At 43.1% G+C, this 26,447-nt stretch overlaps 1 protein-coding gene and 1 non-coding gene across 3 annotated transcripts in view; both read left to right on the forward strand.

Moving 5' to 3' along the window:
• The window catches only part of COP1 (COP1 E3 ubiquitin ligase), a 123,854-nt gene that overhangs the window by 85,301 nt on the left and 12,106 nt on the right, over window positions 1-26,447 (forward strand). For both annotated transcript variants that reach the window (XM_002191990.7, XM_012575418.5), the window contains exons 16-18: window positions 1,837-1,954; window positions 6,417-6,541; window positions 7,652-7,812. In XM_002191990.7, coding sequence (XP_002192026.7) covers window positions 1,837-1,954; window positions 6,417-6,541; window positions 7,652-7,812 — 404 coding nt within the window. The remainder of the gene's footprint in view (window positions 1-1,836; window positions 1,955-6,416; window positions 6,542-7,651; window positions 7,813-26,447) is intronic.
• Window positions 21,219-21,353, forward strand: LOC115496320 (small Cajal body-specific RNA 3). The gene has a single exon (XR_003961793.3).

Below are 26,447 nucleotides of genomic sequence, written 5' to 3' on the forward strand. Positions count from 1 at the left end.
CTGTTTCACAGCTCCCACAGGTCTGCTGGATAGATGAAAAACTGTGGAGTTTCTTGGCTCCAGTTTCAGAGAAGTAGAAGAGACCAAGATGCCCAGATCTTGTTAGAGTGTTAATGCTTAATTAAAGTCCCTTATAAAATTAACCCATTGTTTAGTAAGCCTGTTGCAACATCATGTTGCTCTACAGCTAATTAAAATGCTCAAATGGTAGGAGCACACTGGGATTTTGGTTGTTTGGAGGTTTAGTATTTCAGAGGTGAAAGGCCCAGAACTGTTTGAAAGAGTGCTTGGGACATAGCATCTTCATTGCTGATAGTAAGGGGTGCAATAGCTGCTGGGTTTCAACATAAGAGTAATTTGGCAGTTTAAGTGGTGGAGAAAACTTGGTGTGGCTGCTTGGAGCATCTGCTTTTACACCTGGAGGAGGAAGAGAGCCAGAAATCCTTACCCAGAGAGACCTCTGAGCTGCTTATCTGCAGAGAATAAAGTGCTGGAAGCAGTGAGAGGGGAAGGTGATTTGCCTGCCCACCTTATTTTAGTGAAGGTGTTTCTGACACAGTCCCCACCCTGTCCTGCCGTGGCCACCAAGTAGTTCCTTAATCTGGGGGAGGAGCTCCCCTTGCTGGTCTGATGGTGGTTGCTGTAGCTTGATTGATGTAAACCTGGTTATCTCTCAGACCACTGGGCTTTTGAGGCCACGGCAGGTCTCTCAGTTGTACAGAGGACAACACCCAGCTTTGAAATGCTGTGCAAATACAAAAATAGCTGTAGCTATTGGCATTTAAATTCATTTCTATGTAGTCTTTGTGATAAGCTTCCACCAGTGGGATATTGTTTCAGTGGGAGGAGGGTGGGAGCAGATTTCAGCTGATGTCTGGGTATTACAAGTTGCTCAGTGAGAGATGTGTCCAGCTTGGTTTTCATGTGTGTGGCTTTCCCTGGCCTTCCCTCCCTGTGCATCCAGAACAGCAAGAGATAATTAAATGAATTTCAACATTAAAGGCTGAAAGTTAGGAAGGAAGAAGCTTATTAACCTTGTTTAGCTGGAAGGAGCACTGTGAGGGTATTTGGGATTTGGGTCTCATGAGGTTTTCTCTTCTTGTTTTTCTGGTTTCTTGGGAATTGACATTTGGCGGTGTAGAAAAGCAAACGTATCACTAATTCTGCTGTGATCCCTTTCATATGGTTGTGGCACTAGGGCACATCTGTGAATTAAATCTTAAAATGAGCTGGAATTTAGTCTGCTCCCTCATTAGCAGAAATGCTAATTCTTTCTTGATTGGTAATAAAGTCAGCGGAGAGAAGCAAAAAACAAAGGTAGGAAGGTTCTCCATCCAGAAGCAAGGATGACAAATTTAATCCTGTTTTTCCACAATCCAGTTTAAGTAGCAGACTGAGTTTTTACCCTTGAGTTCTTTAACAGTTTTCCAAGAGGGGACAGCTTGAGGCAGGAAAAGAAGGAAGTTGGGAATTAGAAATGGCAATTGGTGTGGCTGGGTAGGGAGCTGAGAAGACAAGCAGAAGAGGTTAGAGTCCTTTTAGCTGCTGCTTTGAACAGGGTCATGGGGTTTGCAGGAGGACACATGTACAGGCACAGACATGTGAATGCACCTTTTTCCTTTCCTGACCCTTTAAAAGGGAGCATGGACCCTTGCAGAAAGAATTTTGGGGCTGTTTGAGGAATCCTCATCTGCTTTAGTACAGACTGCTTATCCTAGATGGGGCTTGAAGTGAGATGTGGAAACTGCAGGCAGGATTTTTGTTGTGATTATTACAGGTCCTGTGCATCCTTCCCAAGTGATGAAATTTCTTGCCCTTTCTGTTCCTTGTCTGCAGATCACTGTGTCCACTACTACGACCTGCGCAACACTAAGCAGCCCATCATGGTGTTCAAGGGGCACCGCAAGGCAGTCTCCTATGCAAAGTTTGTCAGCGGGGAAGAAATCGTCTCTGCGTAAGTGTTGCCTTTTATGCAGGCTAAAAACTGTGTAGCCCTTTGTCCTGGTTTAGGGCAAACTTGGGAGAGAACCCCCAGAAGGGTTCCTCTAGGAAGCAGGTTCAATCAGCCCCACCCCTAACCGGTTTGTGAAAAATATCTCCTTGGAGAAGAGTGGAAAAAACTGTCTGTTAAACAAGAAAACCTAAACAATATTGAACAATAAAACTTCTTGCTGCTCCAAAAGAGAGGTAAACTCAGAAAAATCCCTCGGGCTGCAGCTCAGCTCACTCAGTCTCTGATCAGTCCCTCCAGTGCTGGAAATGCCACGGCCCAGGCCCAGCCCTCTGGGCCACAGGTGTGAGCTGCCACTGCCCTTCTGGGTGTTCAGTCCAGAGCAGGTCCAGAGAAAGGGAAAAGCCACAGTGCAGGGAACTTCTTTACCTCAGCTAGCTAAAACTAACTAAAAAGCAAAGGAGAGCTCTGTCTCGCTGTCTGTCTGTCCACAGACAGCACAGTCCAGGAGCAGGAATGTGGAGGAGTGAGTGCAGGTTTTGAAAACAAACTGCATGTTTCATCTCCCCCCCCACTTCACTCCTAGAATGAGTCTTAAAGGTGTAAAACTTATTATTCAGCATAAACAGAACAGACAACTGGGGATAAAAGCAACATACAGTCAACCCAGGAAACCCTCACTTCTCTGTGCTCTTCAGGGCTGCTGAGTGAGTTCACCTGTGTGGGTGGCAGCTCTCACAGGATGCTGTGCTTTTGGGAGGCAGATTGTTGCTTTTCTCCAAGTCAAAAATAGAAATTAATTCGTGGTGTCACTTGGCTGTGCTCTGTGTTGTGGAGCTAAAATGCTTGAGAGGAATATGAAGACAACTAGATGTGGCACCTGTGCCCAAGTACTTGCTTTGGGAAGCTGCAGGTGGACTTTCCTCCTACTGTGCACTGAGGATGCTCCTGACCAGAGCTCTGTGATGGAGAAAGCTGCTGGCAGAGCCCTGGGGACAATAATGTGCAGTAAAACACAACTGATGAGTGACAGAAGAGATCAAATAGTACTGCTGTGTATATGGTCTGAAGGGGGGGTTTAGCCACAGCCTGAAAGCAGCTCAGGTAGGACTGACTGTTTGATCTGTTCTCTGGTAATTTATTATTTGCTCTGTCAAGGCCATTTTTGGGCTTATAGTTGGGTAAGAAAGTGGACAAAGAGAAGCTGTGTTTTTGACTCCAATAGCATGCAGCTTTTCAGCCAGGCTAGACCATAAGATCTGCGATGGAGGCCCTGAGGAGCAATATTCTCCAGCTTCTGTTCAGTTACATGGCCAGATGTGTCTGCCCCAATGTGGCTGCCTCTGTTCTGGACAGGTTTTCAATCACATGGGAATGAATGTGTCAGGACACCTAGTGAAAACTGGCAGTGCCTGGCTGCAAGCCTCTTCAGTAAGGCAGAGGTGATCCCCTCTTACCTGCTGGGGAGGGTGAGGGGCTGCAGGGGAATCTTGGATCTCGACACATTCACGTCTAACACCTGAGGGCAGCAGGGCTGGATCACAGGGGCAGATCTAGCTGCCTTGTGCTGAGCCAGTGGTTATCCTGCTTGGTTCTGTCCCATGTTTTTACACAGTGAAACACAACATTTTAAGGTGTTTTCAGGCTGCAAGGGAGTTACTGTGAGCTGAGCTGTCTGATGGAGGATTCCCTGGTGGCTTCTGGTACTGTTTATATTTAATCAGCTTCTCTCTTCTTTCTTCTGTTAACATTATAACTCTATAAGGCTGCAAATTCATATCTGGAACGCGGGGAAAATTAAATTTAATGCTTTGAACCAAATCTCTGTTAGAGAAAGTGTTTAATAGAAACAGGAGGAGGCTGGGAATGTTTTACAGCCATGAAATCAGGTGTAGCATCATTTATGGGATGTTTTAGAACAGAATGGCCTTGTTCTGCTTGGGCCAGCATTCTGAGAAAGCATCTCCCCAAGTTCTGAGAGGAGTTATCGATAGGGCTGTTAGAGCTGTCAGACTTGGACAGGCAGCAGCAGGGTGAGGGAACTAACTGAAGGGTCCACCTACCTTCTTGTGTGTGAACAGGGAGAACTGTCAGAGCAGATTATTTTTCCTGCCTTTCCTTTTGCAAACTGAGTAGAGGCAACAGCAGTAGTGATTCTCAAAAACCAAGCACTGATTGAAGAAAAAAATTATATGTATATTCAGATTCTCTAAATTTCTAGCTAAAGTTGTTTTATGGATTGCATTGATTTTCTTTGCCTTGTAGAGATAGGTTTTGACCTCAGGGGTGTTCAGAACTGCCTGGTATTTAGCACAACACATTGATTACAGTGCTGATTTACAGAGAGACAGATTTAACAGAGCAGCACATCCAAGATTTTTTTTTGGAGAGGATATGAAACCAGAGGAGCAGTGTAACACCACCAGGATCAATGGCCTTTGTCCCTCCTTGCAGTTCAAGGATAAATAGCTTTCTTCTTTCATGGCTTGCTTATCCTAAGCAAGGTAAACATGGCTAGAGCTTGATGGGAATTCATAAACAGTAAAAACTTTCCATTAGTAATAGACTTAAGTGTTTTTATTTTCATGAAGACACCTAGTAGGTATGCCAGTGAAATTGTAGAGGTTAAGTGCCTGTGTATCTGAGGTCTTCTTAATGGGAAGCTAAGAGCAGCAGTCATAGGAATCTGACAGCTTGTGGACCAGGGGTTAGTTTTTTGCTGTTTTTTCCTGCCTGCAGAAAAGTTTAGTGTCCAAGCAACTCTGGAGCTTTTAAAAGCAGCATTTTAAAAATACACCTGTCCTAATAGCACAGAAAGCACCTGCCTGTGCTTGTGGGCCAAAAAAAAAAGCAGGAGTATACACCCCTTTTTGCCTTCTGTGAGCTTTTCCTCTGAGAGTAAGGACAAGGGAAGGGAGAAAGAGCAGCAGCATAGGGCGGGGACAGATGTGGAACAAGCACCAGGCAGAGAAGCTGAATGCTCTGTTTTGGGCCTCCTGTCTTGACCTGGGGTTAGGAATGCACTCCTGCTTAAGTCACAGTGTTACAGATAAAATTCATACCTTCTTTCTGATCTGACCTCATACTAACTAATAACACTGACTAACAAATCTTGCTGCAGCTCCCTTATCGCTCCTTTGTCATCCCAGCTGTCACTGAGGACTGAGATAAGCTTTTTTGCAGGATAGCACAAGGTGTATCTCTCCTCTTTTGTGTTATATTTTTAGGCAAATGGGACACTGGTGCAGGGGTAATGTCTTACATCATTGGTAATATTTGATGGATGTTGTGTGATTTGAGTTTTTTCCTTTCAGCTCTAAATATTCAGGGAGCAGCAAGGTTGGTGCTGTGACCTGTGTGGGGGAGCGTGGCCTGCTTCCCCTCCCTCCCACCCAGGAGGCTGAAGGTTCTGCTCCCAATCTCTTTCAGTTTGGGGATCAGATCAGCACTGTCCTTTTCTTTAAAATGCCTTCATGGTGCTTCAGTTCCTCCATGTCACCATTTGCCCCCCAACTGTGTATCTCAGTGAGTGCCAGAATAGCAGAGCCAAGTAAGCTGTGATTGCTAGGAAATAATGCCTGTGAAGTGAGAGATTATCTTCATGTCTCTTCAGCTTTGGGGGAAGAAATTAATCCTATATCTTCTGGAAATGTGGGATCTTCCTGTTTGAGTTCTGCCAGACAGCAGATTAGTAACCCCAAAGGCAAAATGTTTTCTCACAGTAAACAGAAAAACATTTTGAAGGCAGGTATATTTGCATTTTGGGGAAGCATGGGAAACAACAATTGTGATTTAATCCCAACATGTTCTGTATATTTTGAATAGTAATATTTAACTTTCCCTGACAAGGTGAAAAAGGTAGCAGCTTGAGTTCTGTATCCATGCAGTCTTGATTACACATGAGAAAAACAGATTTAATTTTAACAGCAACTCTGACCCCCCATAGGTTTTTCTGTGCTGCTGCTTGGTGTTGGGCAGGAGGAGGAGAATGTGCTTCAGGGCACCTGGGGAGTGAGGAGACTGCTTCCTACCCAAGCCCTGGAAAGACATGAATGAGATATGCAGCTGGCACGGAGAAGGGAACAGATTTTATCCATGCTGTAAAGGTTTAAAACATAAATAACTTCAGTGTGTCTTGGATCTGTGAGGATCTGGAGGAGGCAGTGATAGCTCAGAGGCCATGCAGTTCAGAGGAGGGCTCTGCAGTTGATAGGAGAAAGGAAGAGTAATACTTCAGGGAAGTTTTTATTCAAACGTGTAATGTGTTTTGACAGGCTTTTAAAATAAGGTGATATCTTTCTGAGCTCAAGCTGAGCTGCATATGATTGAAAGTGGGATAAATCTCCTGTTGTGCACTAAGGCTTCCTGCATTTACATTGCCATCGCAGCATTGAGGAGCAGGGTGGCCAGGGAGGGAGGAGTTCCTGCCATATGGCAGCAGGGTAAATTTCAGTGTTGTTTTCAGGTCAACAGACAGTCAGCTGAAGCTGTGGAACGTGGGGAAGCCTCACTGCCTTCGCTCCTTCAAGGGTCACATCAACGAGAAGAACTTTGTGGGGCTTGCGTCCAATGGAGACTACATTGCCTGTGGTGAGTAGAGCAGCCACCCTGACGTGCTAACAGGGTTCCTCAGAGCTGGGCCCTCACCTGGAGCAAGGCACGCCACCACCTGTGCTATTTAGCTGGATGGGCTTTTTAATAGAAAATTTTTCTGACCTTCCACACTCCTTCCCCTCCCAGGCAATGGCATTGGCAGTCCTGACCTAAGGGGGTCTATAGATGCTTTTCTTCCATTGCAGATGAGTTGTTTGTGCATGATGATTCAAGCTTGTTGTCATCAAAATGAATTGCTGATGTCATTGCTGCTGATATAATTGATGTATTTCAAGATCAACAACTGGCACATCTTCATGCATCACCAGTAGCCTGGGCCACGTGAGGCTCCAGTGGCTGTCACTTAGTCTGGCATTCTGCATGGTGAAGTAAATAGTGCCCACATTGCAAGCAACTCCTCAGAAGACCAAATCATTAGTTACCCCTTTGGCTGTTCTGTCCTTTCACTGCTTAAGCCAGACTGTCAGAGCTCTGTAAATCCACAGCTCTTGCTGGGAAGGCAGTGACAGGCTGATAGCTGTGGGATGAGCAGGACAGCTGTGCCAGCACTGAAGGGAGGACCTTAGCTCGTGTGTTCTCTGATTGCTGTGCAGCTTGCAAGGCAGAAATTGGGATGGATTTCTAAATAAAGCCTGTACAGTCTAGTCTCCCTTGCTTAAGCCTCCACAGACCAAGTTGTCGTACTTGATTATGGCAGGTAAAACTTTGATAGTGCTACCTGCCGTTGAGCTGTGGCTCTGAGCAGGCAGGATGTAGCAGTGATTCATGTGGCAGTGCTCATGCTCTGCTCAAAAAGCTTTGCCTTGGAGACTGTGGAGGGTTCTTGGAATCCTGGGCATTTTGCAGGTGTGCTGCACGCTGCAGTTGTCTTGTAATAAACCCATTTCTTATTATTAAGTGTGATGGAAGTTTGCCATGGAGCACTTGCAGCTGCCAGGGCACCATGACCACGATGATAACTACAAGGAAATGTCTGGGCTTGTTTTAAGCAATGAAAGAGCTAAGAACCTCTTAAGAGCTAATAACCCTTATTTCTGTTTGTCTTTACAGAACCTGATCTTGTATACTTGTATTTTTTATTTCTAGGAAGTGAAAATAATTCCCTTTACTTATACTATAAGGGCCTCTCAAAGACACTGCTGACGTTCAAGTTTGATACAGTCAAAAGTGTCCTGGACAAGGACCGGAAAGAGGATGACACAAATGAGTTTGTGAGCGCCGTGTGCTGGAGGGCACTTCCAGATGGGGTAAGCTTTCTGCTTGGGTGCAGAAGGAATGGCTCCTGCTTTCTCACAAAATAGCCTTGCTGAGGATTTGACTGTGCTTGGTATTTTTCTATTCATGGGAAAAGTAAGGGTACTTGCAGGTTGTTGTGAGAGCCCTGATGATTTGCAGGGTAACTGCAGGGGAGAAGAGGCTGCTGTGATCTTAACACTCACTTGGGTGTTTGAATTCCTCTGTATGGTATCTGAAATCCCAAAAGCAGCATTGTATTTCTGGCACTTGATGGTTTTTGTGGGTGCATTAGGAAGGTTTTTGTTGCTTTAATGACAGCGCCTGTAGACACTCATTGTGAAGCCTTGGCTCAATGTTCCTGTGTCTGTCTGGGTTTGCTCACTGGAACACAGCCCTTGTGTTTAGATGAGTAGATATGTAAAGGCTGCAGTCACTTCAGTGACTGTTCCAGTGGCACTGAATTCACATCCCTAACGTGTACTTATGTGGCAGGCAGACCTGATGCAGCTTTTGTGAGTGTGGCCTTTCAGAATGGAGCTACTCTGGAGAACAAAATGCTGCTTTTGAATTCAAGGTGCACTTGAAAAGCTTGCATTAAAAATACAGAGCAAGTAACTCTTGTATGTACGAGGTTTGCAGATCAGATACTTGTTGGGAGGGGGCAAAAAGGAGTTAATCTTAAATGCAGTCTTCCAAGTAGATGAAGGGAAATGTTGCTTAATTGGTGTCCTGAGATGTCCTATTCACAAAGACAATGTCTACCAGTTTGCTTTCTGCATGTGTATACACTACATCAACAACAGTGGTTCAGTTGTCACTGACATAAATTCACTTCAGATTGGCACTTCTGAGTCACAATCAAAATAAACCCACATCTGGAACTGTCCTTTGTGTTTAAAAGTAAGAAGTGGGCTGCTGTGGTTTGAACAGGGGGCATTAGAGTCAGTGATGTAGGATCACCAGCTTCTTTCTGGCTGGGGATTTAGTAGGGCTTGGTATAAACATGTCTCAGGTGAAGAGTGGCTGTTGTAAGTTTGGTCATTTGTCTTTCTGCTGGATAAAAATGTGCTGTGGGAACATGTGTGTCCAGAAATGCCCTTTCTTGAGCTGCCTTCTCTTCAGTGTTTGGATTGTCTTGCCCACCTCTCTTCTGGGCATCTCTTCTGCAGACAATAGCAGAGATGTCTCACCCCTGGGGTTATGTCTGTTGCTGTCCACTCCTCAGCAGGCTTTTCTCTGATAAATGTGCTCTGATAGACCTTCTGCTTAAGTGGCTGAGAAACTCTAAGCTGTCACCAAGGGCTGTGAAACAATTCTTCATAATCAGGATGAAAAATACTATACAAAAATGTAATAGTTAAATCAGGCCCGTCAAGATCACACCAAATAATGTTCAGGCTTCACTCCATTAAGCAGCATTCTGAATCCATTGCTGTTCTGGTCTTTTTTTTTCCCTCTGGCATTCGTCTGCTTTTCCCTGGGCTGCTTCTAAATGAGCCTGTTTCTCCTGTGGCAGCCACACTACCTGGCTCTAGCTTTTAAAGAGAGCAGCAAGAAGCTGCCTGCAGGTGCTTTTTGCCTCTGCCTGTGGTACATACCAAACAAGCAGCCTTGCTTGCTTCTGCCAAGAGGCCTCAGTGTTTCCTTGCACCATGTCTTTTCACTGATCCAGCTGCACATTCCTCTTCTCTTCTACTGGTGCAGCAATCCTCTCTGACCTAATTGAGACTTTGCTCGTGTTCTTAGGAAATTAAATTACTGCACAGCCAAAGTTCAGTTATGTCCATGAAGTCTTACTCAGATGATGAAACTCTCCTGTTCTTCATTTTGATAATGGTTCTTCAATTTGCCATGATTTATTTTTTCAAATGAGCTTTGCATATACAGGCTTCCCTAAAAGCTTACTTTTTTTTTTTTTTTCTGGTACTGGGCTGAACCAGAGAAGCCAGTGCCTCAAGAGCTTAATTACAATTTTGATCCACTCTGCCTTAGTTTCCTAATTATAAGAGTTACCACACATACCTCTCACTGCTGGCTGTGATCCCACCTGCTCTGCTGCAGGACTGTGTGTGTGGAAGCAGCTCCAGGCCAGCAGCCATGCAGAGCCCCAGCACAGGCTGGGAAGGCTGCCCCAGATCCACAGGCAGCACAGTAAGCAAGTTTTACAGTGCTGTGGGCACACTCTTCTCCATTTCTTGCTGGGCTGGTTCAAAGCATCTTGCTCATCTCCATGCTATGGTCACTGGGCAGCATCTTCAGTTTGCTCCTGAGGGGTGGAAGATGCCAGCACAGCCTTTCCCCAGGGCTCCCCAGTGGAGCAAACTATTGGTTTCCATACAGTGCTGCTGTCAAGGATTGTTCTTTAATTAACCTTTTGAGATGAGATGAGTAAGTTTCAGATCTGTCAGTTATCTTGGGAAGCGTGAGTAAATGTACTCCTTCACTTCATGCACTTAAGTGCAAAATCTCAGATCCTAATTAAAACTTAACTAAAACTTTCAGATTAAATGTCATTGATTCTTTCTTAAATCTATTTTTATGTGATTCAGGCTTTTACTTCCTCCTGAGCCTAAGTCAAGCTGTGCTAGTGGCCCTTGCCAGAACCCATCTTTTTATTCTTTTCTCTTCTGCATTGCTTTTTCTTTACTTACAAAGATGCAGAGGTATTTTTTATTGGAGTTGTCACCTTTCTAACTCAAAGGTCCAGCAGCACCTTATTTTTACCTGTATCAAAGCCATGATGAGGAAGAGAAATTATTCTATGTTTATTAGCATTTTTCACCAGGTTTACTCTCTTTTCAATTTATAAAAGGGTTTAGAAATAAGCACTAGCTTGTAGACTACTCGTTCTCTTAGACTCTCTGGAAAAAAAACAGGCAAACGAAAAGCCTCCCAGCAGGCTGACTATGAAGCAAAGCTGATTCTTGCAGTGCTGTGTTTTGGACAAAGGCAAGTAGGCTGTTGGATATTTTTAAAATATCATCTACTTATTGTTTGTGGGGAAAACTATTTCTCCCTTCTTGTTTTGTGCTAAAAGTTGATCAATATTTAGAAGAAGAGAAAGTTTCAGGATTCTTTCAGTTAAGTGACATGATAAACATGATTTAGACATGGAGATGCTTTTCAGAATGTTCCCTGGATGGAATCCTTTAATTTCCCAAATCAAGGATTTTATAATATATACCGATGCCATCTGTTTTAACCAGCTTGATTTGAATCAAGAGTCTGTTCTTGAGATTGAAAGCAACAGTATTCTGTTTTAGTAGCATGTAAACAGGGGATGCTCTTGAATACAGGGACACTCTTGCATAGGGAAAGGAAATTATAGTGGTGGTAGTAGCTCAGTGTATTTAAGGGGGTAGAGATGTCATCTCTCTTAGAACGGTCACTGCAATTATGTCTGGGCATGTGGATCATAGCTGGAGGAGATTGGTTTGTACTTTGCTTTCCCTTAAGTGTCCTACAGGATGTTTTCTTCTTCCCTAAAGGGAAAACCTGTTCTTTGGACCTCCTCTGCCTTCTTGCAGAGGTTATGTGCTTCAAACATGCTGTGTTAAATGATTGCACCTAAAGTAGCCCTTTTCCCAGGCATGGTTAGTGTTTCTCAGAAAGCAGCTGTTGAAAGAGAAACCAAGGCTGAACCTGCTCCCAGGACAGCAAAAAGGTATTACAGCTGAACACAGAAGCAATTTGATTATGTAGATTAAGCATGGCTCAATGTATCATAATCACTGTAAAGAAGCCATTTAATTTTGTACCTGTTTGCACAAGTATTCATTACTGCTGATAAGCAGGTTACCAGGGAAGGATTTCACAAGCAGAAATGTCAAGGCTTTGATACCAGTGAGGAGATGCAGATAAGAACAAGAGAAAGCCATGCAAATTAGCTTAGGTAAAGCATTATGTAGAATTTTTTTTTTTCTTTTGGAGGAGTAAAGAAGGGGAATCCATTAGGGAGAGTGCTACAGTCTTTAACCAAAGGTGGGTGGGTGGTGGGATGTACTGGATGGGTGCAAGAGGTCTCCTGGCAGGGAGGCTACTACCAGTGGTAGGAAAGCATCTCTTCCACCTGAGTAGAAACCCATGTATGTGTTTTCTCACTTCATCACTCCTCAAAAGTAATTTAAATTTATGGGGGTCTCAAAACAGTCATCTAACCATGGGTAAGAGAAGGCAGCTCTGGAACTCCAGGCTTCAGGTTGGCTTTGGGCGTTGCCCTGTGGTGGAAATGTATTCATAATTAGCCCTGCATGTCTGAACTTCTCCTTGTTAATCTAAGAAGATGAAATATTCCCTTCAAATAGGTTTTTGGTGCACCTTTTCAGAAAACAAGCTTCTCTTCTGTTTAGTTTTCCTTTCTTCTGAATATCCAGCTTTGTTTCTTAATGATGTCTGGCTTGGATTCTTTAAATAGAAACCTGTAATTGTAGCACTGTAAGTTAGTCACTTAATGGGGCTGCAGTCTTGTTCACTGATGAAAAGTAGCCATCCTTTGTTTCCCAGTAGTCTTATAAATGGTACACAGGAGCTAGTCAGGGGCTCCTCTAATTTACAATCAGCAAATTGGCTCCCTTCACAGGAATTAATTTAGCCAATACAAATTATTTCAGGAAATGATTCATTGCCGCTTTAAAGCGCTAATTAATTTGGGTGACTTATGAACATTAAAAATGAAACCTCCTTTGTCATTCCCAAGTAACCAAATGGTAATTCAGTGTCATTCTTAAGTAACTTGTATCAGCTGTAACTCTACCTCTTGTAGCTTGAAGTACAAATTCCAACGGGGCAAAACAAGAAGCACTTGAAACTTCATTGTCTCTCTTCGCTGCTGAAATTTTAAAATCTCAAAATTGGTGAGAATTTTGACTTCCAGCTTCAACTCAGTAGTGTTTAAGTTTCACAGCATCCTCAACTTACCTCAAGGTGTCAGGAAATACCTTGGTAGAAACCAAAAGCTTAGGAGATAAAAGCTTGCCTGGAGTGATCAGACCCCAGCTGTCCCTGATACCAGCTGTGCCACAGGTCACAGCATGAGTAGCTCCAGCTGTGGTATTTTCTGGAAGGGCATCTGCTGTTTTTTGGCTTTTCCTTTCTTTCCTAGACCAGGACTGGCCTGTAGCATTTGTGTGCAGCATCTCCCTAGCTAGTATCCTTGCAGGTTATCTTCCAGTGCTGTCCCACACCACTTCTTCGTGCTGGGAACACAGAAGTCTTCATCTTCATTCTTGTGCTTGAAATGCACAGCAGTTTATGGAAGGCTGAGAAGGATCAGCTTCTTAAAAAAGCAAGATGTGGCTTTGATCAGATTTATTCTACTGGTTTTTTCTCCCCCACCTGAAAATCTTCAAAGGTCTCTCTCCCTCCTTGGAAAGCTGTCTAATCCCCATAGCCTGCATGCTGCAAGGCTCACAGCTGTCTGTGTGATGGCTTGCCACTCCTCTTGACATGCCCTCTGCTCTCTGGTCATTGGCAATGCTTTAAACACAGAGTTTTCTTTGACTTTTATTTTGCTCTTTTCTTAGGTAGTAAATGTATTTGATTTCTCTTCCATCCTACCTTTTTCATGTCTACTGATCCCTTACTCATTTGAAAATCTAAAATTTTCTTTAAAAACAAATGGAACCCAGAACATCAGAAGATGTGTCATACATGCTTGATTTTTTCCCCTCAGATTTTAGCATATTATTTATGTGTATCAACACACATTGTATATATTGGTTTATGTGCTGCTTGAAAACTGTTTTCTTATGCAGAGTAATTTCTGCTTGCAGATAAAAGATGTCACAAGGTATGTGTGATCCTTTGCACTCAACATGCTCATATCCTTTCATATCCATAGCTCTTCAAATGCTCTGTTTTGGGCTCTTTTTTTTCTGTGGCTAAGGAGAATTAATTTGAAAATACTCAGGTGACTGACAATATTTTATTCCCTGTCAAAAACCTTGGAGTTCAAGTGTGGAGAAATTTGTGGGGGAAAAGAAAATCATACTCTATTATTAATGCTTTGTGCATTATATTGGCTTCTCAGTCTGTTGACACTCCAATCCATGTGAAAGACCATCTTGATAATGTGATTATGCAAATGACCAGCTTCATGAGGAAGTGTTTAATTTTGAGTGTTCTGTAGAAGAAGAAAAATACTGGTAAATGTTCTTCCCTTCTGTCTTCTCCGTGGTTGCAGGATACCCTCTGAGCTTCCTCCCAGTGAGGGCATAACAGCAGGAGTGAAGGGAGCCAGGAAATTCCCTGAAAACCCACCCTCTGTCCACTGTGCTCCTCCTGCCTAGTGTGTTTGGGGACAAAAAAGGGTATTGCACCATTTGTGTTGCTGTTTCAGGCTCAAGGTGGCACACCAGCAGGTGGCTGGTATGTCAGCAGCTGCCCATGCCACCGCTGAGGACACAGGGGCTGAGTCTGGCACTTCTGTTCATCTCTCAGGTTCAGGTCCCCTGTGGTACTGCAGCACTCTGATATCATTGTAGCTTCTATTTTAAGAGTAGCTTCTTCAAGAAATGTAGGTGGCTCAGGTTTTTCTTCTTTGTTGGTTTTAACTTTACATTTGCAAACTCAGTTTCTCTCCTTTTGCAAGGTGAGGCTTTTTTTTTTTTTTTTTTTTCTTGCATAATCACAGAAAATTGCCACAGGGTTAATGTTGTCTTGATTTGAAGGCAGATGAAAGTCCATATTTCCTGAATGAAGGCAGTATTTACTCTTTCAGACTTCTGCAGATGATATTTGCTCACCAGTACATCTCTTCTAATGCAAAGAGGAGTAAAATCGTGCTGTAGATAGATCTGAGGTCCTTCTTATTGGAGTCATCTTTCCTAGACTGAGTGAATGACACAGTGGCCAACATAACTGAGTGCTGTTGACATTACCATTCCAGTAGCTGATCCCGGTGGTGCAGCTGTGGAGATAATGGACTGCAGATCATTGCTGGTGCAAGCAGAGGTGTGAGCAGGCTCTTGCTGTTTCCTAAGCTTTAAAAAAATGAGAGCATCCCAATGCAATTGTAAATTATATTGCTGTGTTACACAATGTGAGCTGGGGATGCAAGGAAGTCTCTCTGTAGCTGTTGTTAAACATGTAAGTGGATGTTTTTCTCCTATGGGCACTTAACTGCTTTAGTAACAATCAATTCTTTATTCAAGTATCAGTTTTATAACAGATGAACCAAAGTCAGGAATTCACATGGAGCCTAGCATTCCCAGCTCCATCCTCAGGTTGCTACTGAGCCATAATGTTCCAAGGGACAGCAGTATGTATCATGTGGCACTTACATAAGCTATCTCCTAAACAGCACAACTTCAAAGAGAATTATTTGTGTTACTTATACTGGGGTGGAGAGGAAAAAAGAAGTGCAGGTTCATATTCAGGGAGCACTTACTTTTAGAATTAAATGATTGGACAACTGTATTCCCTTTTCACTCAATCTCAGCAGTGCTGCTGTTGGACCCCTTGGTCTGGACTCTGATATGTACCCTACTGGGCTCTAAAGCCACTGATGAAATAATTAATTAGGCTGTTGGAAGGTTTGGGGGGGGCTTTCAAATGATGCCTGGAAAGCTATTTATCATGAAGTGTACACTTTTCTCTTGCCATGCCTTATCTTAGCATTGTGCCTTTGTCTCAAGGCACCTTATTTCAGCTGCTGTGGGAATTAGAAGTGGCAGGTGTTCTGTCTCTGCCCTCCTACAGCTCTTAGCCTTAGGGAAGAAGGCTCATTCCTCGTATTTTTGGGGGGGACTTACAATCACAGAATCATGGAGTAGTTTGGGTTGGAAGGCACATTTAGAGACCATCTAGTCCGACCCCCTGCAGTAAACATGTACACCTTCTATTAGGGCAGGTTGCTCAAAGTCCCATCCAAGCAAGCCTTGAACGCTCCCAGGGATGAAACTTCCACCACATCTCTGGACAAATCTGTGCCAGTGCCTCACCACCCTCATTGTAAAAAAACTTCTTCATTACATCTGTTCTAAATTGACCTCCTTTCAATTTAAAACCCTTTGCCCCTCTCCTGTTGCAACAGACCCTACTAAAAGGTTTGTCCCCATCTTTCTTATAGGTTCCTTTTGAATACTGGAAGGCTGCAGTAAAGTCTTCCTGGAGCCTTCTCTTCTCCAGACTGAAAAACCCCACCTGTCCTCAAAGGAGAAGTGTTCCACCCCTCTAATCAGCTTAGTGGCCTCCTCTGGACCCACTGTATATAATGTCTATTCTGTGTAGTCTCCTGGAGCAGAGCCCCCTGAAAGCAGTAGGTCACAGCAGGATCTTGGCAAGTTCTGTAGGTACTGAGCCAATATTGCCTGATGTCAAGCTCTCACTAAAGCTGGTTTCCTCTGAGTCAGAGCATCTCCTGCATGAGCAGCCTTTGCTTTACTTTCCACTGCTAGGCTCATGCTGGCTGTTTTCTGTGTGAAGTGCCATCTGCTGAAGTCCCTGGGTGGCACAAAGTGCCAGTGAGATGAGGTCTGGATGCTGGGAGCTGCTATCAGTAGGGCAGTATTCGGTGTGCTACAGAGCAGATGAAGGGGGTCATTAAAGAAAGGAGCTGCAGAGGTAGAGCTGTGTGTCCCAGCACTTACTGCTGAAGCAGGACTTTGGGTTCAGAGCAGCAAGACAAAAGCAAGAATGAGGCAAGTTTTGAAATGCCATTGGCATTGGACCTTTGAAGCCAGCTTCTGTGCAGATGCAGAATTGCCCCACAAGGGTGGTGGTCTGCTGTCACTGCTGTTTGAATTTGGTTTATAACCTTGTTCCCTCTAACAAGTGACACTGCTTCAATTAAAGTCAAAACAACTTTGCATTATTGTGGTTTTCTCTTTTCTTTTCCCCATTCTTCAGTGCTAATATCGATGGCAAGTCCTGCCAGGCCACCACCATTCAGCAGTTACAATTCATGAGCTGCATCAACCTTTTGCTCTAGCACTCCTAATTAAGCAATTTTAATGACAGGATTTAATGTTTTACACAGTCTAAATGAAGTGGAAAAAATATGAACTGATTTTTTTCCTTTTCAGCACAAGATTTTGATCAGATAATTTAACCTCTGGGTTAAATAGAAGTAGGAGCATTTATGCATAGGTGGTTTTCTCTTCAAAAGCTTTACTTTATGTACATCTGTGCATTAATAGTTACTGCTTGGCTTTGGGTATCCATTCTGAAGTTTTTTGTATGCCCTCTGCCCTTCTGTTGTCAGTAACAAAACCCCAAAGCCTTTTGATATCCACTAATTTCCAACCAGCTTAGTGCCAATTCTGTTGCATGTTAATAAAGTGAGAATAAAGGCTTGCAAAAACAACTGCTCTGACTGGTTTTCTAACAGCAACACAAGTTTATATCCTTTTAACCTGTTTAAATTTCTTTTGGTGGTGTTCTGCTCTAATTCTAGCTAATACTAGATGAGCTAGGTATGTGCATTGAGTGAAAATGGTCTCTCCTTTGAAGGCAATCTTGTGTCTGAATTGAAACTACCTGATATGTGATTAGGAGACATAATTATTTTATATGGGTTACACACAGAATTATAATAATCGGTCTTTTCTAAGGAAGAGAAAGCCAGTATGACAGGAAAGTTATGTTTAGTAATGTAATGAGTGCCTTTTTTGACAGAAATGGCACTGTTAAATTTGGGGTTGTGCAGCTGATGGGCGTTCACCCTCGCACGAGGTGTTTTGAATTCTGCGAGGGAAGTGCTGCTTTAAATAATTATGTCTCTTATGGTATTGTATGTCATAATCACTTCCAAAATGCTTATCTAGCTGCTAAAGCTGGAGAGAAGTGAGCTGTTTGGTGCAGTACTGGATATTTTAGTTTTACTTCAGTATGTCTGAAGTGAATATTAAGTTAAGCAGAGAGATGTAGCTGGGCAGCCTGAGGAGCTGTAGATGAGGCAGAGCAAGGTTCCCCAAGTATTTATAATAATAAGAGATACTGGAGGGAAGATAAGTAATATTACATATACTGGGAGGAAAGTTTGGTTCTGATCCATTAAATAAGTAAATAAAAGTTCCTTTTACCTGTAATCTGCAAATAGCATATAAATTAACTGCAGTGGGAGCAGGTCCCTGCTCATGACCCACGCTGGCAGAGGCTCAGCATCACCAGTCAAGCACACATGATTCTTTTTCCTAGTTTCTAGGTTGATCAATTGATACCTCACTGCCTTTTTTTCCTTCCAGGAAAGACCTTCTACAAAGCAGATTGCTCTGGCCGAGTTTCTTCCAATGACTAAGTAACAGCAAGCTGCTCTGGTCTGGAGAGTGTGTGCTTGGGGGATATCTTGATTTGTTTAGAGTGACAGATCCTTGATTAAAATAGGTTAATAGTTCTTCTCTGCATGTCTTGCTTCACAACTTGCACATTAGCTCCAGCATTTGAAAAGATAAATTTGGGCTAGCAGGAGTAATAAAAAAAAGAGAGAGAAATCACATGAAAGCGAAATACAAATGTCCTTATTTAATACAAAAGGATTCAGTTTGCTGTTGGCTTTCTGTTTTTCCCAGGTTCATGCTTTCCTTGACAATGCAACAGAAAAAATTCAAATTGTTGGGAAATTGGAAGTAGAACAGAATTTAGCAACTTTTCTTCTGCTGTTATAGCAGGCAGCAGCCAGCATTGGGAGCTTGGGCATTTTCTTTGTTTCAGAACTCAAGAATATATATATATATTTAGCTGTCCAAAAGTAAGCAAAGGCTCAGAAGTTTAAGTAGAATACTACTTTGGAGGTTCCTTTCAGACAAATGTTTGCTGGTTGTACTGTTACAGGTGAAGGGATGCAATTTGACCACAGCTCTCCCAGCAGATCCTTGAGTGTGAACTCAGACCCTTTCTGTGCCTCCTGGCCACCCTCTGCATCCACCCCTCCTCTTCTGTCATAATTCCCTTTGGTTTTCCCTCAGCAGCAGAGATGCCTGAGCATGGCAGCAGGGACAAGGACAGTTTCCTCTTAAGCCCACCAGTAAATTTTTGGCTTTTGGTATTCATTGTGAACCTATGAATTGCCCATTCTGGAGCGAGATGGGGAGTTATGAAAACTCTTTATCGTACAGGTTTTTGAAGTTTCTGCTGTTTTCCTTTGCAAAGAGATTTGAAGTAGATTTATAATGTATTTTCAGTCAGGCTGGGGCTTCTGTATTAATTCCAGGTAACACATGAATGTGACATTTGAGCCCACCTCATCACATATCAAAGTTAATGAAGTAATGAAATGACCCCAAATGCCAGTGTCTCTGTCTCTCCTTACCCCACAAACAAGTACTGTGTATGTGCTGTGTGCATGGCTTTGTTTATTTTAGAGGCCATTTCATGATGCAGTCCTGTATCTCTTCTTGGATGGATTAGGTAGGGCAGGACATGATCATGAGCTCTTTGTGGCAGCTTTTTACTGATGTTCATACCACTACATGCAAGTTTGCTGGGATAAAAAATAGGATGTGAAGTCCTGAAGAGGACAGTAATTTTTATTTTCTTATATCCCCTGTATTTTGTTTTGCATTTCTCACCATCTCTGCTCTGAAACATTTTAAGCATCACCAGGCTCAGAGAAAAGCAGAGTATCTACCACGTGCTTCAGCTCTGTGGTGTCTGTTGAGGAATGAGTCAACAGCAGCAACTCTTCAGAAAGAATATCTAAAATCAAGGGAGGATGAAGCAGATGAGCTAAAAAAAACACCAAATGCCAGAAGTGTTTGTCTTCCCCTCACCCTCTGTCAGCAAAGGTGGGATTTGTATTCTAATATTTACGTAGCTGAAGGGTTTTAGAAAATCAGAAGTACAGTGGTGCAACACAAGGGGTTTTGTTCACTCCTGTAATCCCAGTAGGTAATTCTTTTCTTTATATACTTGAGTCTTTTTTTACTTCCTTTTTTTTTTTGCTATTAGTGTCATTGGTAGCTTAATGGATTTCTTGATTCTTGAGCTCTTCTTTTTGATGCAGTATTGTTAGTCTTAGCATGCATTCAAAGTGACAGGGAACATTAAAAACAGTCATTTCCATTTGAGATATCTAGAGATAATTTTTATAGCCACTGTGTGAAAATAACTTGAATAGTAGCAGAATTATCTATTGTAAGAGAGATGATTTTACTTGTGAATTGGGTTTAAAGATAAAATCTGCCTACTTCCCAAGTCATGGATTTCCTATTCATTGCTCTGTTAAATTTAATCGGGAGAAAGACTTAATCCAGGACAAAGATGATTGAGTTGCTCTTAAACAGTGATGTAGAACATTACCCACATCTCACTTCAGTCTCACAGTGCTGAGAAATCACAAGCATGAGAGAGTTGCTTGTGAGTACATTATACAAAGAGAGCTGCTTTTTACTCATTTGCTGGCTCATTAGAAAGTGAAAAGCTTTCTGGCTTTTGGAATAAAGTCGTTAGGAGGTGTAGCAGAGAATGGGTTAAATCTGTTCAGTGTATTAGCTAGAAATTACTTTGTTATGCAGTGAAAATGCTCATGGCTTTGAGTTCTGCCATAAACTGAGCTGCTCCTGAGTTTCTGCAGTAGCCAGGATGGATGGATAAAGTTCCTTGATGCAGCTTTGGTTCCTCTTTAAGAACCCAGAGGAGGACAAACTCCAGCACTGGGCAGCGTGTCCAGCAGAGCCACAGCATGATCCCCTTTCTGCTAGCCCCAACAAAAACATGCTTTCAAAAAGTACTGTCTTTTTTTAACCACTTGTATTCTGCCAGGAAGTGTGTAGACCCATAGGTCATCCTAAATCTCCAGTTACAGCCTGGAACAGAGTTATGATTTTAACTGGATTTTGCTCTTTGAGGAGAGAGCATGGTGGGGAACCAGCTAACTAAAGGATTTCCAGGCTGTGACATGGAAGCTGGACAGGCTCTGTGTTCATTTCAGGGTTCTTACCTGAGCTGAGACTTGTACTTTAGTAAAGTTTGGGAGCTGGCATTGCTTATTTCAGATGCATATACCTAGCTTAAAATAATTTTTAAGAAAAGGGGACATGGTATGGGAGTGGTAAAGAAGCATCTTGCTGTAGGGACTCTGGCAGGCAGCACATTGGCAAACTGTTCCCTGGAGCTAAGGAGTGTATTCAAGGCCAAGAAATTTAGGGACTTATTAATGGCAGTGCAGCTCCAGGCCCTGCTGTTGGCTGGCAGTCACTGAGTGAGTAAGAAAGGCACTGTCAGTGCCACATTTAAAGCTTTGGGACATGTGAGTGTGCCTCATGCAGCATCTCTTTCTTCTGGTTAGAATGATTTTGACCTTCTGAGTTAAACTCTTCCACTTAATGATATTTTCCTATTATGTGAATCCTCTCTTCTTTGGCTTATTTGCATGCCTTACATCATGTTTCATTTAGGATTTGATACGGTCAGGAGCCCAGGATAAAAGACAGTGTATAAAAGGCTGGTGTAATCATAAAATTTTCTAGGACTGGAAGCTGCTGGGACCAGTTGGGACCGGTCATGGGCAAAATAAATATTTTTTGTCCACTGTTGCAGTCTTCCTAGAGCAAACTGGAGGTCTCTGTCTGCTTTAGGACAGCCAGCTAAATCAGATCGTTCCCCTCCTTACACATGTGTTATCCTGCAATGTGAGAGCTCCTGCAGCATCCTCAGCTGCAATGTCCCACCATGTGGGGACAGTGGACATGTGCAGGATTTTGTTTGCAGCATCCACAACTAAGTATAAGTGCCAAGTGTTAAATCCAGCTCAGATTACAGGTTTGGAGCAAGACTTGTTATCATAATTATTGTGTTTTGTATTAAAATACTCTTTTTTAAAAGCTCTTGTTAGGTTTAGCAAACTGGCTGTAGAGGTGACTGCATTCTGGTTGGATGGATGTGCATGAGTGGAGCAGGCTGCATGTCCTAAGGTTTTCTCTCCCCTCTCCATTCTTGCTGCTTTAAGAAACAATCATTTGCTTTAAAGTCAGGTTTGCAGCTTTGATTGAAAATGACTCTGCAAAACCCCATCAGAACTGTGCATGCCACAGAGTCACTTAAAAAGAAAAAATTCTAAAAGGCACCTTGAAATGTATGAACTCCCTGGGATGCCAAGGGCCATCACCTGTGGTTTGCTGCTGTCCCCAGGTAGGACCTAGTAAATCTTTGTCTGCCAAAGAGCCCCGGAAAAAAGGAAAGAAAGGATGGAATTGTGCTGTCTGAGGTTTGGGAATGATTATTAAGTGCTGGCCCACTGCCTGACAGCTGTCATGGGTTTGCAGAAGTGAGACAGATCTGGAAGAGGCAGCTGCAATTGTATAGCTGGGAAGTTGGGGTTTTAATTGCTAATTAAAGCTACCATTTGCATTTGGGGTTTTTCTTTTTAAAGGACGACATCATATTCCACAAGAAGCTGCAAGTGCTGTGTATTTATAGCACAACCAAACTGGCAACTGGCTCTTGCTGCTTTGCTGGTACATCTGTATTTCACCTACTGCCTACTTTTGCTTTCCCATCTGTATTTTTTATGACTTCTGTCCTGACAGCCCTTGTTCTCCTAGTCCTTGACTCCCCTCCCGTGCAGACATATGATCCCGTAACGTTTTCCTTTTTGTCTTTATAAACAATAGGCAAGCAGTCTGATAGCACAAGTCCAAAGTCAAGGGAGCTTTGCAGATTCAACTTGACAGCTCCTCTCTGAATTATTTAAAAGCCATAAACAAAAGAAAGCCCATATTACAGCTTCAGGTGGCTTCTCCTCTAGTACTGTGGAGAATGCCTGCTAGGTGAATTTAACTAATTTTGCCCATTTAAATCTATGGGATTTAGTGAAATAGCAAATGCAATTAAAATTCAGGGGCTGCCTCCTGGTATTCCTTAGGGGAGGGTAAGTTGCAGGGAGTGAATGAGCAAGTTGAGGGAGAGGGAAAGTTGGGAGGTGAATGAAAGAATAGAGAATTTCCGTCTAGTATAAGTTTTGTGCTGAGTTTGGGTATTCTTTTCCCTTTCACAATCAATGAACTTGTCTTAAGACATCTTGTATTTCCTTCTGACTTTAATCTCAGTCCTTGGTGGGTTTCCTTGTTTGTTCTTTTTGCATCCTTTGTTTTCAAATCTAAAATGCTTTTCAACACCTGAATGACCCAGTGATTTCTGACTTCTTGGGTGCATTTTAGTTGTTGGTTTCACTCAAGCTTCTGGATTCAGAAGTGTTTTAGATGGCTGAAATTAAGGAAGCAGGCAGAAGGCACAATTAAGTCCTCTGGATGATGCAAAGTTCATTACAATCTTTTGAATAGTTCATTCTGCAGAATGAAATAGGGAAGATGCCATGCTTTGCATTTATTGTATTAAAGCTACAAAGCTGTACTCTCATCATTCTTAATGCCTAAGGCATAAGTGTCTTCTCACTCCCTTCTCCCCTCAGATAAATACAATGGGGAAAGCATCAGGAGTAGGATGTTGAAAGCAACTTCATGTGTGTCATCTGTACTGTACTCTGCATGATTTTGTTTAATGAAGTTCTTCACTTTTTATGTACCATCAGACCTTAGTAAAATGCAATTTACTGTTCTGTCTTTATCAATATCATGCAGTATTATAATGAAAGCTGATAGTTTGCATCATGGCTTTACTTTGAAAACTGACCTGCAAAAATGGCTTTGAAATCTCTTCTTTTAGAGATTCCAGCGTCTTTCACTGTACAAAGCAAAGATCCCTGTCTTCCAAACAGCTTTGCAGGCATGACCTGGCCACAGTTAAGGTCAGCTCCCTCTTCCATACAATTATAATACATTTACAGAGCCCTCACTGGCTGTGAGCCAAGGCAGCCTTAAATCCCTTCTGGCCACAGGTGTGTAAGGGATGGTTCTACTGGCTGGGGAAGATACTCTGCTCTGCTGCCTCATCCTTGACTGTAGTGTGGGAACAGAAGACGGGAAATACTTTTAATACAAACTCTATAACTTGAATTCATGCAGGGAGAAGATTCAAGTATAGCTGGCATTTTAGCTGCTCAAGAGAAAACTTGTGCATGTGACATGAGGTGCATGCCATCAGAACCTGCCTGCAGGTCTTAGGCTCTGGCCATTTTTCTTTGCCATCCTCAAGTTTTTCAACATCCCTTCTTCATTTTCCTGTGTGTCCTGGCTAGTGAAAACATGTGCCCACTGCACTCAGGGCATTTTTGGCATGGTATCTTGAGGAGACAAAGTGTCCTATTTCCCAAGCCTAGGGAAGGCCACGTGCTCTGGTACAGCTTGCCCAGCTCTGTCTGCATTGCAGGAGGCTTCAGGTACGTAGGGCTGCTCTTGATCCTGTTATAGCATTAGCTGAAGTGGATGGTGAAGGAGAGCAGCAGACTGTGAATTCTATCAAGATTAATGGAAATTTTTGTTTTACCTTAATTAAACTTTCATTCCTCAAATCAAAGTCCTTTTTCCCAAATCAGCATATGTTATAAATAGCATTAGTATAGGTATAATTTCATAAAGCTTCTCTGTGTGCTAATGTTAATGTTTGTGCCTTGAGTTTTCTCCACAAGAAACCATTTATTATTTCTTTTATCTCACCAGGTTCTGGTGAGGTCACTTCTATGACACATGTGTGTTGCATAGAAAAGAAAAGGAAAAAAATTATAAATACATCTTTTTATATAAATAGTGGTTTGTGCAGCTACAAGCTGGGCCACCTTGCAGGTATCCTTCTCCTGTCTGTTCTTACCACCAAGCAGCCTGCAGCCCTTTGGGTGGAAGCAGCCTTCAGGGATGAGAGATTTTTGTTTTCCTGATGTGTTTCTTCCTACTGCTATAGTCCTGCTTGCCCCACAGATTTGTAATACCCCATACTCCCTGCCTGCAGCCTCAGCTTTAACAAATGCTGTTGTTCCCTGCCTCAAACAGCACCCTCAGTGCTGACACTTGGAACTGTGACTCCATTCCTGTGGCTATTAAATATATTGTTCTTGGCCTAAAGAGAAATGAGGACTTTGATTTCCATGGCTGCCAGACTTCTGGCCCATCCACTAACACAATTAGAAAGCTTGCAGATGCAGTGAAACCATCATCCTTCTTTTCCAGCTGGCATAAGCAAGACATTTAGAAGAGTTAATGTGTTTATTGAGCACTCAAGTCCCCCTGCAACCTTATTTTGAGACCCACTAATGCAATGGTCAGGATTTAAATGCATGTCCAGAACTTTCAAAGTTGGTTGGTTTAGGATTGTTGTATCAGGATTTGGCTTTGGTTTGGTGGTGGGGTCCCACTTAAAAATGGTTGGGTAAGTTTAAGGGATATTATTACAGATAAAGCATAGAAACTAAAAATGTCAGAATTCAGGCTGGCTCTTTTTTGATTATCTATGTCAGATCAGTCTTGGAAGTGGAGGCATTTTTCATTAGAATGGGGCAAAGAAGCTCCAACCTGCAGGAGATACAATTTACTAGGTGGGTTTGTGTGGCAGGGTTTTGGTAGTGGGGGGGTTGAAAGGGTGGCTTCTGTGAGAACTTTCCCAAAGTTTCCCCCCTGTCCAACACAGCCAGTGCCAGCCAGCTCCAAGATGGACCCAGAGCTGGCTAAAGCTGAGCCCATCAGTGATGCTGGTAGCCCCTCTGGGATAATGTACTTAAGATGGGCTGAGTATGTGAGAAACAATTCTGCTGCAGACCCAAAGCTCAGTGAGGAAGGAGGGAGGACACAGTGCTCCAGAGACAAGAGAATTCCCTGCAGCCTTTGAGGCAGCTGTTCCCCTGCAGCCATGGAGTCCACAGAGAGCAGAGATCCACCTGCAGCCCCTGGAGAACTCTGTGCCAGTGCAGGTGGATGCCCAAAAGGAGGATGTGACTCTGTGGGAAGCCACACTGGAGCAGGTTCCCAGCAGGACATGTGGAGAGAGGTGCCCACACTCTAGAGCAGGTTTCCTGGCAGGATTTGTGACCACACAGGGACTGACACTGGAGCAGTTAATGAAGAGCGTTGAAGCTGTTTGTGAACTGTGTCTAGTGGGAGAGACCCCATGCTGGAGCAGGGGAAGAGCTTGGGGACTCTTCCCCTTGAGAAGTGAAGGAATGGCAGAGACAGTATGTGATGAGCTGATTGTGGCTCTAGTTCCTTGTCCCTTTCTGTCCTTGAGGGGAAAATGATAGAAAAAATCAGGAGTGAAGCTGAGCCTGGGAAGAAGGGAGGGGTGGGGGGGGGGAAGGTGGTTTTAAGATTTTCTTTTATTTCCCATTATCCTACTCTGATTTTATTAGTAATAAATCAGATTTTCCCCAAGTTGAGCCTGTTTTGCCTGTGATGGTAATTGGAGAGTGACCTCTGCCTGTCCTCATCTTGACTCTAAGCCCATTGTCACCTATGTCCAGCTGAGGGAGGGGAGTGACAGACTGGCTTTGGTGGGCATCTGGCTTCCAGCCTGCTCACCCCACCATACTGGTGTTGCCCAGCCAGCTTGGCTGCCCCAGATTGTTGACAGCCAACCATATAAAATGAACAGTAGCAGACTATGTATCCATTATCAGTTTTAAATAAATTGATTTCATGAGTTTCTGCCAAAGTGTTTCCCTTTTGCTGACCCAGCCAGCCTGGCTCAGCTTGGCTCCCTTCATCATTCCTGAAATCACCTGTGACTAACCCATCTTCCTGTGTTGATTGCACCATCTCTGGTCGGGGTGCATGAATTGTTCTTCCACTTTTGCCTTGAGGGGATGGTGTCATGTGAGGGGTTTAGG

The sequence above is a fragment of the Taeniopygia guttata genome, chromosome 8, assembly GCF_048771995.1.
Source record: "Taeniopygia guttata chromosome 8, bTaeGut7.mat, whole genome shotgun sequence".
NCBI lineage: Eukaryota > Metazoa > Chordata > Aves > Passeriformes > Estrildidae > Taeniopygia > Taeniopygia guttata.